Consider the following 17,520-nt stretch of genomic DNA (forward strand, 5'->3'; position numbering starts at 1 on the left):
ATGTGGCCAGAGCAATAAACTGCAATGTCTGTAATGTAAGACGCTTAAGATGGTGCTACAGGGAGACAGGAAGGACAGCTGATCATACTTGCAGAGGAAAATTACATATAACCATATGTCCCCCCTCCAAATGTGATCGAGAACTAACAAATGCCTTGGTAGAAGAGTGGGGGTAACATCTCACAGCAAGAACGGACAAATCTGGTGCAGTCCATGAGGATGAGATGCACTGTAGTACTTAAAGCAGCTGGAGGCCACCAGACACTGACTGTTCTTTTTAATATTGACTCCCGCTTTGTTCAGGGACTCATTATTCCATTTCTGTTCGTTGGATGTCTGTGAAACACGTTCAGTTTATGTCTCAGTTGATGTGTGTTTTTATGTTAATACAAATATATACACATGTTAAGAAATTTGCTGGAAATAAAAGCAGTTGAATGTGAGAGGACGTTTCTTTTCTTGCTGAGTATATATAGATAGATAGATAGATAGATAGATAACACACACTGAAATTACATCTACATGCAGTAGACTAGTCTGTGCACTGAGAGGCATTCAAGCTCGATACACTGGAAAGGATATGCCTTAGCCAACTTGGCCAGGGGCAAGGAGGAACAAATAAAATTGCAGTGCAACTGACACATATATTACAGAGGGCAAAGCCAAACAAAACCAAAAGAACACCACTCACAGGAGAACAAAGAAAAGTAACTCAACAGGGAGACAAAACAAATGAAATGCATATTCAACAAGAACACTAGAGGGAATGATCAACACTGACCATACACATTCAATAAACAAAAGAAATAAACACGGCCAAATCACATGAAAGCATAAGTGAGCAAAATCTAAATCATTTTACAGACTGTTATTGACTAGTGGACCTAGCGAGCCCAAACATACATCTCCAAATTAAACAGTATAATTCACAGCAATGAGAATAAGACAGACTGTTCACTCCAAGCTTCACAGTGGGCTTCTTATTGCAGTACAGTGATATAGAGGCCAAACAGCACTACAAACAGGGCCACTAGTGGATACTTCAAGCAAACTACCAAAGGACTTTGGCCTACCAGTACTGGAACAGCTGGTGGTCCCAACACAAAAGACTGAAGCTCCTCCCCTGATAATAAACTGCTAACCATGCTAATGACACACACGGTACATGCTCAAAAATAAGGCATAATATTGAGGTATTGTATATTTCTATACACTAAAGTGTGCAGGACAGGGGGTACACCAAGGTTGAGAACCTGCGTATTATTTAGTAATAAATACATTTATTGATCCACATTCCATTTTTATCTAAACAGTAGCCTGTCTATTGTAAATTCTATTTAAATGTTTATCTAAATTAAAACCCTTGGGGCACTTCAAGAACTGGACGTTACAGGAAAGTTCCCTGAATGTTAGTTTGTAGCCACAAAGCTGATACACATTTGGCAAACTTCCTGTTATGAGACCATGAAAGAACATTACAGGAATGTTCCCATAACATTCCTTATATATATATATATATATATATATATATATATATATATATATATATATATATATATACACACACTATAAAAACAGTTACAGGATACATTACAATTTGGCAAACTTCCAGTTATGAAAATGTGAAAGAACGTTACTGGAACATTCACGGGAGGTTAGTAAGTAGGTTAGTCTGTAGTAGTTGCAAATATACTACACACTGGTAAACTTCCAGTTATGAGACCATTAAAGAATGTTATGCGAACATTCCTGGAAGGTTAGTTTGTAGTTACAAAAAATAAAAACTATAAGCAACTTTTGTCAAACGTTCTTTGTCACTTGTCATATAAACATAAGAGAATATTTTACTTTAAAGGTCCCAAAAAATTTGTTTGTAATTACAAATATACAACACATTTGGTAAATGTCCTGTTATCAGAACGTGAAAGAACATTATGGGAACATTCCTGAAAGGTTTATTTGTAGTTGCAGAAAAAATAGTACTTATAAATTATCTTTGGCAAACGCTCCTTGTCAGAGAACGTTGTTTTGAAGTTTCCAGAACATTTTGGGAACAATTCTGACTTTGTGAACCAAAATAGAATGTTCCCAGAACATTATGAAATAGCTTCCAAAGAAATAAGGAAATTACTAATGGTACTAATGGTATCATTAGGCAAATGTTGTGTTTCCTGTATTGGACTGCAACATCCAAAACATACCAGTAAGAATTAAACAGTTTGGCAAAGGTTAGCCTACACTCTTAAAAATAAAGGTTCTTAAATGGTTCTTTACAGCACCATGGGTTCTGCAAAAAGGAAACTTCTTCTTGTCAAGAACAAATTTTCATTGTATAGGGTTCTTGAGTTGCACTATATGGTTCTTTGGAGATTAAAGTAGTTCTTTATATTTCATTATAGAGCAGTGTATTGGTTCTTCAAGGTATCATCCCTTAACTAGTATAGGGATCAGGTTGGTGAATCATTTCAAGACCTGATTAACCTGTGTACTATATTTGTAATTACAAACTAATGTTCTGGGAACTTTCAAGCACAAGGTTCTCTTATGGTTATATAACAAGGAACGTTTGCCAAAAGTTGCTTAAAAGTTTTATTTTTATTAACTACAAACTAAACTTCCAGGAACGTTCCCATGACATTCATTAATGCGAGCACAATGGCTACTTGTATAACATTACTTACTGCCAGGCCAGACACCCACAGTAAGTCAGGGGAAGCTTGATAGTTTAAAACCGTACCATATACACGCTTAAAAATAAAGGCTCCCAATTAGAACCAAAAAGGCTTTTTCAGCCATAGGATGCCATAGGAGAACCCTTTTAAGTTGTACAGAGAACATTTTACTCTCAAGTTATTTAAAAAACCATCTATTTACGGGTGCTTTAAAAAACAGTTCTTCACAGCAGTGCCACAAGGAACCATGTCAGCTTAAGTTCTTTAAACACCCTTAGATCAGTGGTTCCCACACTTTTCCAGGGCAAGGCCCCCCAAATGGCATCAAAATTTGACCGGGGCCCCCCTTTTGCACGATATCTTTAAAACACATTAAAAATACAGACTTCTGAATATATCTCCCTTTTTTTTTTTTTTTTAATAATTACATCTTACATCTTTACATTACATTAGGAATTGATTGTGTGTGTGTGTGTGTGTGTCTGAGAGTGAGAAAGAAAAAACATACATTTATTTATTTTTCACACCAAATCGTTGAGGCCCCCCGGGCGCCCCCTGACGGCCCCCACTTTGAAAACCACTGCCTTAGATCACTGTAAGGAACCAAAATAAGATTCTTAATAGTGATACCAGGAGAAACTTTTCCAGTTCCAGTCCCACAAAGAGCCTTATAGGGTTCGCTTTAACCTGTTATTGGATTGGTAGTAAGTTGTTGTATATAAAATATACATGAAATAAACACGAGGGAGACCTAGTATGAGTAGTGTGTAATTTTATTGAAAATTCACTGGGCTGGCGTTCACCTAAGACACAACACACACAGATAAGCAGGCCTCAGAGCGTAGGTGGACGGTCAACTAAGAGACACACACACACACACACAGAGGCCTATGCCGCCACGCACACACATACAGAAGGAAAACAGAACATTATAAGAATAATAAAAGGAGTATTAGGATATTATAAGGATAATATAAGGATTATAAGGATATTATAATGATATTGTGAAGTATGGAGTACAGAAAAGGGGGTAAAATACTTGCAAGCAGTATAACCAGATATAAAACAGAAATGTAGAGCAAACATGAAAAGAAAAAAGCATTATAAAACAGAAATACAGAAAAATGTGAAATAAACTTACTCATAATGCACTTGAAGGTGTGGAGGATTCTTTTCTCACGAGAAAAAGTCAGGAGTAACACAGACGAAGGCCTTAATTTTTAAGAGAGAACCCAGACGGGCCGTTTATAAGGGTAGTTGAGCCAAGTTGCACCTGTGAGATAACCGTCGATGGGAACGGCTAGGGCTGCGAGATAACCGTCGATGGGAATGGCTAGGGCCGCAAGATAACCGTCGATGGGAACAATGGACCCCGTGAGACCAAGGTCTCTCCAAAATGTTGAGTCTCGTACCTATTGGTATTATGGGAAGGTCCTTTCGAAAACCTAATGGTGTTCGGGGAAGGCTCTTTCTAAAACATAATGGTATTGTGGGAAGGCTCTTTCTAAAACATATTGATGTCTGGGTCATCCTGACCCTAAGAAAACTGTATAAATAGAAGAGCTTCAGCTCTGGGTTTTTTTTAGATCGCATTTTGGGACGTCTCAAACTGTGTGGATCTCGTGTGGTGGAACGGAACGAATAAACCTGGACCCTTGCTTCTTCTCACTCACGGCTGGTGTCTTATTTTTCTTTCTCCAGTTGAATATGTGAGTATCTGTTTCTATGTTAAGTGTCTTCAGGTAATAGGCAAAATTTGGACCTACAAAGTAATGCTATAGAAGTCATTGTACTCCTATTCCAAGTAGGAATTGGGACAGGGATCAGGCTGGTGAGTCGTTTCAAGACCTGATTAACTGGACCTTGCTGAGACACTGACACATCGAGAGTCATTGTCTTTCATTCTGCGTTAATCTCTCTCTCTCTCTCACTCACACACACACACACACACACACACTCTCTCTCACTCTCTCGGTGAAACAAACTGTTGTCACAACGGCTGAAAACTGGCTGTGCGACTCGGCGCAACACTTCCGCGTTACACACCTGCAGCAGGTAGGGCTCGGCCTCAGAACTGGATGCACCTGCAGCGCAGAGCGCGAGACCAGAGCCGACCGTCTCCACCTCGAAGAAAGCTCAGGAGTTCTTTTCTAGTCTAAAGTGCTGAAAAGCGGCTTGTCTGGCCTGGAAAAGGGCAGTCATGAGTGAGGATTATGGACTTTGTGAATTGGCCGTGGTGTCGTTACGGGACAACGAGCATGAACCGGATTATGGAATTCAGCTCACTCAAGATGGACACACAAACACCATGGACTTGAGCTCAAAACCCACTGTCGAGAGCACATTTCGTAGCACGAATGGCACAGCGAATATGGGGTCTAACGTAGAAGCGTCCAGTACGGGTGAGCTGACTGTGTGCCCGGCGCATGAGCTAGAGGTGGACCGGTACTGTAGGACGGAAGGGAGACCGGTGTGCCAGAAGTGCGTTAGCCAAGGAGCTTGTCGAAATCATACAGTGATACAGCTGCGTTTACGAGCGACTGCTGTAAGGGTGAGTCATGAAACCCTCAGAGCTTACAGGAACTCAGTCTTTCTTATGTAGCCTATATAGCCACTACTACACAGTGTAGGTGTTATTATGCTGCCTTCATAAGCGTCACAACCTCCCAATAAGTGCATAAGGGTTGCACAGTGTTAACATTTGGTTCCTGTTTGCTTTATTTATTTAATAAATAAAGGTTTCATAACGTTCAGGGAACGTTGTATTTTAGTTCGCATTGTAGCCAAACCTTCTGGGAACTTTTCTGCCATGCATAAACGAAACTATTTGAAAACACAGATGTATGAGGTATGTATTTTGTCTGGATTGTCCAGGTGTAGGAGGAATGCGTTGCAGGGGGAGCCTGGAGCCAATCTCAAGGCGGGGGACACCCTGGGCGGGCCATCACAGGGCCCTGTCGCACACCCATTCACACACTGGGGACAATTTGCAAATGCCAATAAGTCTACAATGCATGTCTTTAGACTGGGGGAGGAAAGCGTAGTACCAGGAGGAAACCCTCAAAGCACAGGGAGAACATCTCTGTGAATACACAGTGGAGGCGTGTATATATATATATATATATATATATATATATATATATATATATATAAACATGACACATGACACATGACACAAACATCATCAGAAGTCCAAAAATCAGACAGTGAGAACCCAGTTCAACAAATAAGACTAAAATATTATACTCTGTCATTTATTTATTTAGGAAATGGTCCAATATTACACATCTTTCACTGGCAAAAGTATGTGAACCATTGCTTTCAGTATCTGGTGTGACCCCCTTGTGCATCGATAACTGCAGCTAAATGTTTTTAGTAACTGTTGATCAGTCCTGCATATCAGCATGGAGGAATTTTAGCCCATTCCTCAGTGCAGTCAGCTTCAACTCTAGGATTTTGGGGGGTTTCCTCAGTGAACTGCTGGCTTCAGGTCCTTCCACAACATTTCTATTGGAAAATTCTATTTGGAATTCTATTGGAAACATTTCTATTGGAAAATAGAAATATCACGTGTATGACACGTGACATGATAAACTGACCAGACAACTGCACAGACTATTAACAATGTTCTATAAAGAAGCCATTGTGAAAGTAACCAAAAGATGAAGAAGTGTAAATGTGTACATGTAGGGTCTGAGGAAACAGAAATAAACAGGACTCTGTTTACAGTATGTTACAGAATGATATGAACACATAATGACATGAAACTGCCTTAAATTGACTATCCATAAGTGTGGATGCACATTGTGCACAAAGGAGTTAAACACATCATTCTCTTATGGTTATAGGAGAGCTGACAAGGAACATTCTGGAAAGGTTGCTTTAAAGTGCTATTTTTTGCCATTACAATGATCGTGTAACATTCTTTCATGGTGTCAAAACAGGAAGTTTGCCAGATTAACAGCACTGTTCCCAGAACGTTAGAACCAAATGCTTCTGTCCGGGAAACAGTCTGTGTTTGCCGAGATGTTATAGGAGCAGTCGTAACATTTACTCAGGGTAAATGTTCACATGTAGGCTAGTTTTTCTTTAGCCTATATCTTATGTTGTCTTTCAAATTCCTTTCAAGTGTGTTGGAGTCATATGTTGACATTTGAACAACACGTTGTTCAGTATGTTGACATTTCAAGGAAACCTCCACCCTGAAACACATTAGGTATATTTATATTGAAATATCTGTGCTTAGCATTTCTGGTGCTAATTTGTTGGTTGGTTCTGTATCGTAATTCCAGTGAGAAGTTATATACAGTGGTCAGCGTCCAATTAATGAGAAATACAGTGTAGAGGTAGTGGTGACAGCACTTAAAGTGGACTCAAAGTTTTAAAAAGCAATGCAGCTATACAGAGTAGTTGCACTGAGTTACAGCAGAGATGGTGGTATTAGCATGAACATTGAAGCTTTGGAAGCTGATCTGTTTGAGCAGTTTGTACAGATGAGAAGTTGAGAGAGCTGGACAGACTAAAGGACTAAAGCACTGCTGCATCACTCTCTATAGGTACGCATGAATTCTCATTTGTGCCACTCAAGCAGCATTGTCAGTAGGAAGCTGTTAACCAAAGTGAAATTGACCAACATGCCGAGGAAAGAATTTTAAAATAAAAGCATCGACTTAGATTTTCATTACAAAATAAATCTTGGACTAGTGACGATCATGTTAATTATCACGTTTAATTCAGGGGTTCAGGATGAATTTTTCCTTTAATGACATTTCAAAACAGTGACATGGGACAGCCTTCTTCATCATTTAAGTTAAACTATAGTTTTATAGTGTGTTCTCAAATAAATGCGCTTCCTTTTAACAAAATTATCCAGCTCACACAAACAGGTGAGTCACTGCATATGTGATCTCTTTCAGAATCAGCTGGTGGACATCTGTGAGAAAATGCAGCTGCAAGCCCTACAGATAGAGCGCTTCATAAACAACACGCTGACTGCAAAAGAGAAGGCCTTGCAGGTGATTAGTGAGCTTAAATACATGCACACACACATACACAGAAACATACAGTTTGTCCCAAAAGTCTCCATACATAGGGGACTATGTTTGGCAGCACCACATCGGTTGTGCCTTCGTCAGTGGTTGTTCCTGGGCGTCCACTTCTCGGTCGGTCCGCAACACTTCCAGTCTTTTCGAATTTGTTAATAAGTTTGGCGACACTGTCATGTGTGATGTGCCCACCATGTTTCCTGTTAAAGTCCATCGCAACCTTGCGAAAGCTTCCCGATCCAGCCATGAGAAGGATTTCAATATGTTCTTCTTTTGTCAAAGGTATTCTTAAAGGCTATCTGGACAAAAAAATCTATAATATAAAAGTATGAAAAATTTTGGAAGACATTTTGGTAAGACTTTTGCGACACCCTGTAGTAACCTATAGTAGCCTGTGCTAACTATCCTTGTCCCAAGGATATTTTTGTTTAGCTTATAAACAAAACATTGTATTTATTCAGCTAATCACAGCCCTAAGGGTTATTTGATACGCAGAATGTGTGATGGTTAATACTCAAGAAGTGTTACATGCTCAAGATTTATTGAAAAAATTTTTTTCCAATGTTCTCCCTGATTTGGTCTTGTCAAATACTACCACTAACTCTCTACTATCACATAACATATGCATCTTCTCACAGGGCAGCATAACATTCTTAGTTCTTAGAGGAAAGCGCTATCTGCCCTCTTCTACATACACAAGCTCACAGATGCCCACGATTGGCTAGTGTCACTGTGATTGACAGGGGAGAGAAAGTATGCCATCACTCCCACCAATATAGTATGGCCAAGTTTGCTTTCTTGGCTATGACATCATCAGGATTCGAACTTGTGATTTCCAGACAATAGAGAAACACTTTGCTGTTGCACCTCTAGGAAGCCAACATATTACTATTTCTACACTTCTAAATCATATACAGCCTGACACTCAATCAAGGATTTTGTTGGTGCAAAAAAAGAAGAAATTTTTAGTTTGAAGCATTTGTCATTATCCATTTTTTACATAAATCATACACTTAAAAAATGAATTGTTCAACAGTTCTTTTGACAGATTGTACATTTTCATTTCAGTTGTCCTACTGGGGGAACCTTTTTGTTCTATGTATGTAGAACTGTACAACTGAGTGTTTCCCTATCAGTGTGTACACAATACACAAAGATCTGGCTACTCAATGGACCATCAAATCTGAGGGATCATTGCACTGATTGTAAACAATACACTCTTAGAATAAATGCTCCACCCTTAAGGGCTTGTCCCGTCGGGAAAGACCTCAAAGGTTATATGTAGAGCCCTTCAGATGAAGAAAGGTTTTTTTCTTCTTCTAAGAGTGCATGTACAGAGTATTTGTGTTACTGGAATTAGATTTAAAAGTCTACTGCATGAATTATTGCATTTACATAAAAATATAAGACGTGTTTGGATCTAATTTTTGCATGTATTTTGAGTGAGTAAATCCATACATATACTTTTTACAACTGTAATTCTTTTCTAGAAGGTATAACTTTTACATTTTTAAATCTTGAATCATAAAATTTAGAAAATAAGGTGCAATTGCAAAATGTCTGAATTTAAAAGTTCTTCTTAGTTTGAATGTGAAAAGATGTAAATATACAATTAGAGAAGCCTAGTGTCTTTTTTGCTATGTAAGCCTGTTTCAATTCATGAATGCATATACCACAATTCTATTATCGCATGTTGTTGCCATATGGCAACAATAGAATTTTACCATTTAACAAAATACTCTAAATATATAAATTTGTTTAAATGACAAAAAAATTAATGTTAGATTACCTCAGATAGTGTTTAAAAAAAATTTCTTTAAGTAGTTTTGCCTAAATATTGAGAAATGTATAAAATTTTGAGAGCCCTCCGATGACGACCTTTATGCCATGCCATGTGATTGCAGTAAAGTAAGTGCAAACAGCACATCCTGGTCATCTGACATGGCATTTTTTGTTATGTCAAAGTTAAAGCCCCCTTTTTTCCAGTTACATAGGAAATTAGTAGTTTTGTATTATTACCTATAAAAAATTGGAGATAAATGAATTGTTGCCATATGGCAACACCATGCAGTAAAGGGTTAATGTTATCTGCATGCTTAGTGTTTTTTGAATTGAATGTATATACAGTACATACAGTTGAGTGCATAGGTCATACCTCATGGCTTCTCAGTGAAATAAGGAAAATGTACTTCTGAATTACAGTGAATGTACACGAAAAAAGAATTTCAAAATGTTCAAGTTAAAGTCAAGTGGGTTTTTATTTTATTGTCTGGAAAAAGGCATTGTATGATTTTTTTTTGTGAAGAGGAATGAGCAAAACTTGGCTAACCAAAGAAAAAGAGAGGCTGGTTAGGGAACAACAGTTTATAGCGGCTATAATTTAAAGGATAACAGGAACTACCTTTTTTGGCAGACATTCCACAACAATGCATCTCACTGATAAATATGTCTGACATATTGCTGTGATATAAGAGGAATTAAACATTTCAGGTAGTAACAATAACTCCCCTTTGTGTTGGGCCACCCATCAAATCACCACTGATTATTGATTATTTTCCTATAGCAGTGCTCCATGAAATGTTTGAATGCTTATTAATCATTACAGAGGAATCGTCTATATAATAATATTATATTTATAACACTCTAATATCGGTGTGTAGGTGGACGCGAGTAGTGCCCGTGAGCGAGTCGTGGCTCAGGTGAACGCCGTGCGTGAAGCTCTGGATGAAGAGGAGCAGCGTCTTCTGGAGGCTGTACAGAGGGAGGAAGAGCGAATCGAGCAGTGTCTCCTCACACAGCGGGCACACTGGTCCAAGTCACTGAACACCCTCACACATGCCCGCACCAGCCTGGTGCACAAGCTCACACACGCGACAGACACCATAATTGTGGTGAGGACTGAAGGAAAAAAGGGGGGGGGGGGTTTGGAGTTGGGGGAAACAACCAGGGCTGGCCTGGGTGGTGTCTGAAATAATTTCCCTACTAAAACACTCACAGAATCTATGACATGATGAATAATTGCATTTTATTCATTTGCCAGCCAGCTAATAAGTATAGAGTGTAATTATTGTGCTAGCAACTGTGCAACTAGCTCATGACCTAACATTAACTAGTCACTATAAGGTATGAAATCCCAGATAATTTGAATGCTGCATTTAGAAAGAAATATGAAAGATATGCCCTCTCTTTGTCAAATCCTAGACCTAGTACAAGTTTACAAATAGTGCTACTGTAGCAAGCACTAAAAAAAGGTAGCTAAGCTAGCTTCCTAGGACACTGTCACATTAAGCTAACACTTAAACCACACCGAACTGTGTTTTAGAGACCAACACTAATGATTGATATTAATATTTCTTTAAGTATAGTTGTTACAAGTACTGATGTTGTGAGTATTGTTATATTTTTCAGTAGTCAGATTGTAGCATCTCTACTTTTTAAATCAAGTAGCTTCATACTACAGTGATACTGGATTCTCGTACACTTGAGGATGTGCTGCCACAGGAAAATAATTCCTTACTTGTGGATGAAGTTAATTCAGTTTATCTGTACGTACTTAATTAATCATTGCACAATTTATATTTAATCTATCATGTAATCTATCATTTCATCTGTTGTTTGGAAGCACGGTTGACTCAAGGTTATTAGCTCCTGAGTCTAATTACCGGTCAATATTTATCTGGGAGTTTTCACAGTGCAACTTATAAGTTGCACATACTAGCCATCTTTGTTGATCCTAAAACAGAGATTAGGGTCTTTTTTCTCTCTCTGGTTTCTCTCTTTGGTCATTTGTGCACCTGCACATGTATTTGTGTGGATAAACAAGCAAATTGACAGTTAAATAAGCCAGTTTTTAAAAGCTGTGGTAATTGTTCATTGTGGTGTCATGTCACATGATTTACTGTAAGTCTAATGTCCATTTTTGGGAGAGACGTTGTCTAAGGAGCATTGCATTTTTTCCTAGGTTCAGACATGATCAAAATAAGACATCAATATTCTTAACTCAGTCCAAATCTTAGAGAATTAGCAATAAATATTGTTCAAAAAGGCCAACGTTAACGCTGTAAGCAGTCGCCTAAATAGCCTAATGGATGGACCAGCTCTTGGTATAACCAAGCTCGTGTTTGATTGTGATATATTTTGATAGTGGTAACATTAACAAATTGTACTGACCATTGTGTTTCTAATTCTCACTTTGCAGAGTTCAAACTCAGAAATATCAGACAGGTAATTCCTCAGATTTACATCTAAGACAACACAAAGTACAAAATGGATGGTGTCTGAGAGGCAGTATTGAAATTGCGTGTTTGTGTGTTTGTGTCAGGATTGAGGAGGCAGAAGGTGTTGGGGAGCCCAAAGACTCAGAGCACCTGAACCTGAATAGGGACTGCGGTGACAGTAAACTCATGCTGGGCATGTGGGCTAGTGCGCTGCTGCTAGGACCGACCGGTGAGTCCACATCACACATCACTACACAATACAGCTTTATTCTGAATAGTACCCAGATCTGAGATATTCTGAGAAATTGTATTAGAAAGACCAGACCTGTAGATAAGTCAAATCTCTATCTAACACATTTTAGTGTATATGAGATTACTATTCACAAGGAACTACTGACTAAATTAGATGCTACACCTGAAGCATGATTATTCAATTAGCTGTTTGAGTTCTAATCATTACCAGCAGGTGGTGCCTTTTAGCTACCAATCTACTATTTAATACAGAGCTGTTTTAGTGTCCAACCCACCCTCATTATGGGTATATTGATGGGATAACAATAACTATTTAATTAAATTGGAACAGTATGGGGTTTTTTTCTGCATGTGAATTTACACTCACTTGCCAATCCAAATGTTTCTGGGATGTTTAATTAAGGTGTACTAACCACAAATGTACAACCAGTAGCAATCCTGTGGCCAGAATATATGATATGATATGATGTGTTAATAATGTGATATAGTTTTATGTATAATTAACACACACTGTACATGGAAAACGTGAGCTATGGTCTTTACTGTACAAATACCAAGCTCACTCGTAACATGGCGTGGCTAATAAACGGAATACATTGTTTAAAAAGGATGCACTCGTACTACCTTTGCTGAGAACGATCCACCAACCAGATAGTATCTGGTCATTTGTGGTCATCTGGAGGTCCCTTTCCAGTGATGGATGGGGTAAAATGTTGACACAATGTTTAGTAGTGCAGTCAGTATTTATATACTGTATTTACACTAACAAAATGACTTATATTGTTGGTTAGCTTAATCAAATGGCCAATGAGTGTAGCTACAAATACTTAATACTTGTACAATCTACAATACATGATAAAGTGGGTGCTGTATGTATGTTGCTGCTCCACCCTTTTTCCAAATCTTAATCATGGAGTATTTTATGCTTTCAGGACCATGCTGCAAGATAGCCTGTTTAGCCTGTTTATTACAGGTTCATCTGCCTCCGCAGTTTGTATTACGTCTCACAAGAACGGCTGGTATAAATGGGCTGGCGGGGCTAACCTCCCTCTGTCTTTCAAAGATTAAAAATTATTAACATTATGTTACATTTGTGGCACCCACATCAAATTATTTTGCAGCTAACAAGGTGTAAGGTGGATTAAGGGCCTTAAGATTATATGTGGACTCTAAAGCAACAGCACTAATAATGGTCATAATAAAAATACGCAGATCGATATAAAGTAGTGAGGATGGGCTACGTTTATTTTTCCTCTGTTCTCTCATTGACGTGTTTTCTCTCCTCCCTCTCCAGCTACAGCTCGGATGTACTTTGATGAACGCACCGTCAGCCATCTCCTTCTGCTCTCCTCTGACCAGCTCACCCTCACTTACCGCCCGAAACGCCAGAAGAAGGGTCTTCCATATGACCCGGCGCGTTTTGACAACTGGCCCAATGCCCTCTGCCTCGATCCCATCAGTTCGGGCACGCATGCCTGGGTGCTGTACGTGGGTGACAGCGCCGCCTTTAAAGTGGGCGTCTGCTACCGCAGCATGGAGCGCAAAGGCTCGACAAACGAATCCCGTCTAGGCTTCAATGCCAAATCCTGGGTGCTCTCGCACTATGAAGGAAACTTTTCCTACTGCCACAACGCGCAGGTCGTCAACGTGGTCGTAGTGAAGAGTCCCAAGAAAGTGGGCGTGCTGCTGGACTGGACCACACAAACACTGCTGTTCTACGATCCAGACTCAAAGTGTGTGTTGCACGCTGTAAGACACACTTTTACCGAACCACTGCTGCCTGCTTGTGCTGTGGCTGATCAAAGAGTGTCTATTGTGCACAGCTAATATGTATGTAATTCCTGTTTACTGATTCCTGTCAGAAATTTTATATGAAGACAAACATTACCTGGTTCTGCCATCACCAGGGTCTCTCTCTGCAGTGCAAGTGTGGCAGTGCTGGTGTGTAAAAATATTTAAAGGATGAGATTTGAATATGTAGCATTAGTACATAGAAATAGAAACAGAAATATATTCAAACAAAACTTGTGTGAGTGACTGGGATAAAGACTAAAGGAGAATTTGGTGTAACTTTCGAAGGTATTAAAATGTCTAAAAAATCTTACATATGTTCTAATTGGGTATGAAGTATATTGTGCCAGTGTAATATTTCAACGGAAATATTTTGGATATTTTTTGGAAACAGTTACTTTGAAGAATTGTCTGTATTAGTACAGATTTGAATAAATAGTTCTCAGTCATGATAATTATGTAATTATATATATATATAAAAAAACAACTTATGAAACGATTGAGATGTATCAGTTTTGGGAAATTTACCAAAGTGACCCAAAATGAAGCGATAAAATATTTGTGCCTGATGTCGTTTATGTTTGTTCTTGATTTTAACATAAAGCTGGTCAAAAAGTGTAAAATGCACAATTTTTTCCTATTTATTGCCTTATTTGAATGTAGACAGGTAATGATTGTAGTCTTCTGTATTGTTTTAACAAACATAAATGAATTGATTGTATTATTTGCTGAATTTTGTTGCTGGTATGTGGACATTTTTATGATATGATACAGTATATATCTTAAGATATATTTTTATTGCATCAACATTGCACATGATTACAAGGAAAGCTTACTAAGCATGCATTACGTTTATTTTCTATCCAAAATTATTTCTGTCAACTTTTTTATAAATGAATACAGTCATTCTAGCTCTAAAATAAGGTAATAAAACCTTACAAGAGGTGATTGTGCAATACCATTAAGGATTCTGCATTTTCCTTTCGTGCGTCACATGATTCTCATCAAATTCTAGCAGACTTAAGAGACAATTCTGAAAAATGCCATCATGATGTTTAGTTATATAGCATGTTCATAATGCTCAAATAAATTAGTGTCAGGATTGTATCATAGATTGCATTGTGTATATATGTGTTTGTTTTATGTGTTATGGGGTTTTCTTCTGCTGCCCAGGGACAGTAGATGAAAATGAGCCATTTGGCTAAATCCGAAATATCATAAATCCTGATGTCGATGAATATGTATTGTCCTTGTTAAATAAATTAATTAATAAAGTAAAATTAAATTTAATATCAGCACATCTCCTTCCCTGAGCTATTTGACTCATGTGTCTCTTATTGTTTTAACTGCCACGGTTCCACCTCTCTATAGCTTTTGTTTACTGGTGTCTGATGGGTGTGTGAGCTGGTTATACATTCCTGCAATTACTTCCAGTGAACATGCTCACATTATGACAATTGCAAATTTTCCATTAAATATATTTGTACAATCTAGCTTTACATTTATTTTGATACACCCATGATTATTTCATTAATTCACCTTTATCGTCTTTATCATCTATCAAATATTAGTCTTTTAACAAGATAGACAAAATGCCATTACGTAGATGTGCACATTCAACTCTAGAACTATTGGCAACCTTCGAGAAGCCGAGCAAAAATAATTTTTTTGCCCATTAAAGCCTTGGGAGAAAATACAAGGCCGAGCTCTCTGACAAGCACATAGGGAAGCGCGTACTAAAAGTGCTTTCTGATGGTCTGGCAAGGATCAACCAAAAGCCAGCTTCCAGGAAAGTACAAGGTTTGGTGCTACTGTACACACTACACACTGTATTAGAGGATAATGTGACCGTTGAAATTACGGGAAATTCCATTATTCAAGGTAAGCAAGATGGATGGGAAATCCAACTCTTTCATCTGAATGTGGCTGGGCTTGCCTGAAACTGGTCTCTTTGGTGAGAACATCTTACAGCTGGGAGGCACGGTGGCTTAGTGATTAGCATGCTTGCCTCACACCTCCAGGGTTGGGGGTTCACTGTGTGTTCCGAGCTTACGTGTTTCCTCCAGGTACTCCGGTTCCAAAGACCTCCTCCAGGTCCAAAGACATGCGTTGTAGGCTGATTGGCATCTCTAAATTGTCCGTAGTGGGTGAATGGGTGTGCGAGTGTGTGTGAGATTGTGCCCTGTGATGGGTTGGCACCCCTTCCAGGGTGTCCCCTACCTTGTGCCCCAAGTCCCCTGAGATAAACTCCAGGCTTTCCAGGACCCTGTGTGGGATAAGCGGTACAGAAAATAGATGGATGGATATTACAGCTTTTTTTAAAAAGTTTTCCAACACCTATCATCAGTGTGAAAAACTAATTGCCCCCTTAAACTTAAAACCTGGTTGTGCCAACTTTAGCAGCAATAACTACAACCAAACGCTTCTGATAACTGGAGATCAGTCTTTCACTTACTTCTAGGACTAGGACTTACTCCTATGCTTTGGATCGTTGTCTTGCTGCATAATCCAGTTGTGCTTGAGTTTCAACTTACAGAGTGAAGACCGGACATTCTCCTTTAGGATTTTCTGGCAGAGAGCAGAATTCATGTTTCCCTCAATTACTGTAAGTTGCCCAGTTTCATAACTTTTTTGCTTCAATAAATAACATTATCCTTTAAAAGCTGTATTTTGTGTTTACTCAGGTTGCCTTGGTTTTATCTTAGATTTTGTTTTACATTCGGAAACAATTTATTATGAGATATACACAAAAACAGAAGAAATCAGGAATACTTTTAAAATACATTTTCACAGCACTGTATAACACTGCCCACTGAAGCTGCACCAGTGGTTTGGCCAGGAAGAATGTTGTCCCCTGTGCAGCAGTCCAAACACAAGTCTGCAGCACATCGTGTCAGGTTGCAAGATTGTTCTCTCCCAAGGGCACTACAGGTGGTCACATGATAAAGTCCTATGCATATTGGCCAAGGTGCTGGAGGGGCATAGACAGGTCATGAGTAGAGGTCATCATCCAATTCTTCAGAGAAGGTGGGAGAAACACAAGTGCCATGCCAAGAGTTCCATCAAGGTTAGTTCCTTACACCCAGGACTGGAGAATGAGAGTAGATCTTGGCAGGAAGCTCCAGTTCCCTAGTGAGATCACCAACACAAGTCTCCGCCCTGATATAGTGATGTGGTCCAGCGCCAACAAGAAGGTGCTCCTCATCGAGCTAACTGTGACATGGGAGGAGTGAGTAGTAGCTACCTTTCAGAGGAACAGGCTGAAGTACTCAGATTTCATCGTTGAGTGCAAGGAGGCTGGCTGTAGAACCAACATCTAATACAAAAAATGTATGTGGCAAAATTATTGGCACTTGTAAAAAGTATTTACAATAAATGCAAATCATCATCCATGAAAAATTCTTTACACAACTTTCAGTCTTCAAGAGCTCTGTTGTTGCCTTTGGTCATTTCCTGTTTCCCTACAGTAAAAACCTGAGGTTACACACATTTGAAAGCCTCTTTTCTTCCTTCAAAATGAATTTGAACTCAAACAGGAAACCT

At 38.8% G+C, this 17,520-nt stretch overlaps 1 protein-coding gene across 1 annotated transcript; it reads left to right on the forward strand.

The window, feature by feature from the left end:
- The first annotated feature begins 4,606 nt into the window (after window positions 1-4,606).
- bspry (B-box and SPRY domain containing) lies at window positions 4,607-15,620 on the forward strand. Its single transcript, XM_053618630.1, has 6 exons — window positions 4,607-5,223; window positions 7,589-7,687; window positions 10,378-10,608; window positions 11,916-11,941; window positions 12,039-12,163; window positions 13,481-15,620. The coding sequence occupies exons 1-6, from the start codon at window positions 4,873-4,875 to the stop codon at window positions 14,011-14,013; spliced, it is 1,365 nt and encodes a 454-aa protein (XP_053474605.1). The 5' UTR covers window positions 4,607-4,872; the 3' UTR covers window positions 14,014-15,620.
- Window positions 15,621-17,520: the final 1,900 nt, after the last annotated feature.

Source organism: Ictalurus furcatus, chromosome 28 (assembly GCF_023375685.1).
Source record: "Ictalurus furcatus strain D&B chromosome 28, Billie_1.0, whole genome shotgun sequence".
Taxonomy (NCBI): domain Eukaryota; kingdom Metazoa; phylum Chordata; class Actinopteri; order Siluriformes; family Ictaluridae; genus Ictalurus; species Ictalurus furcatus.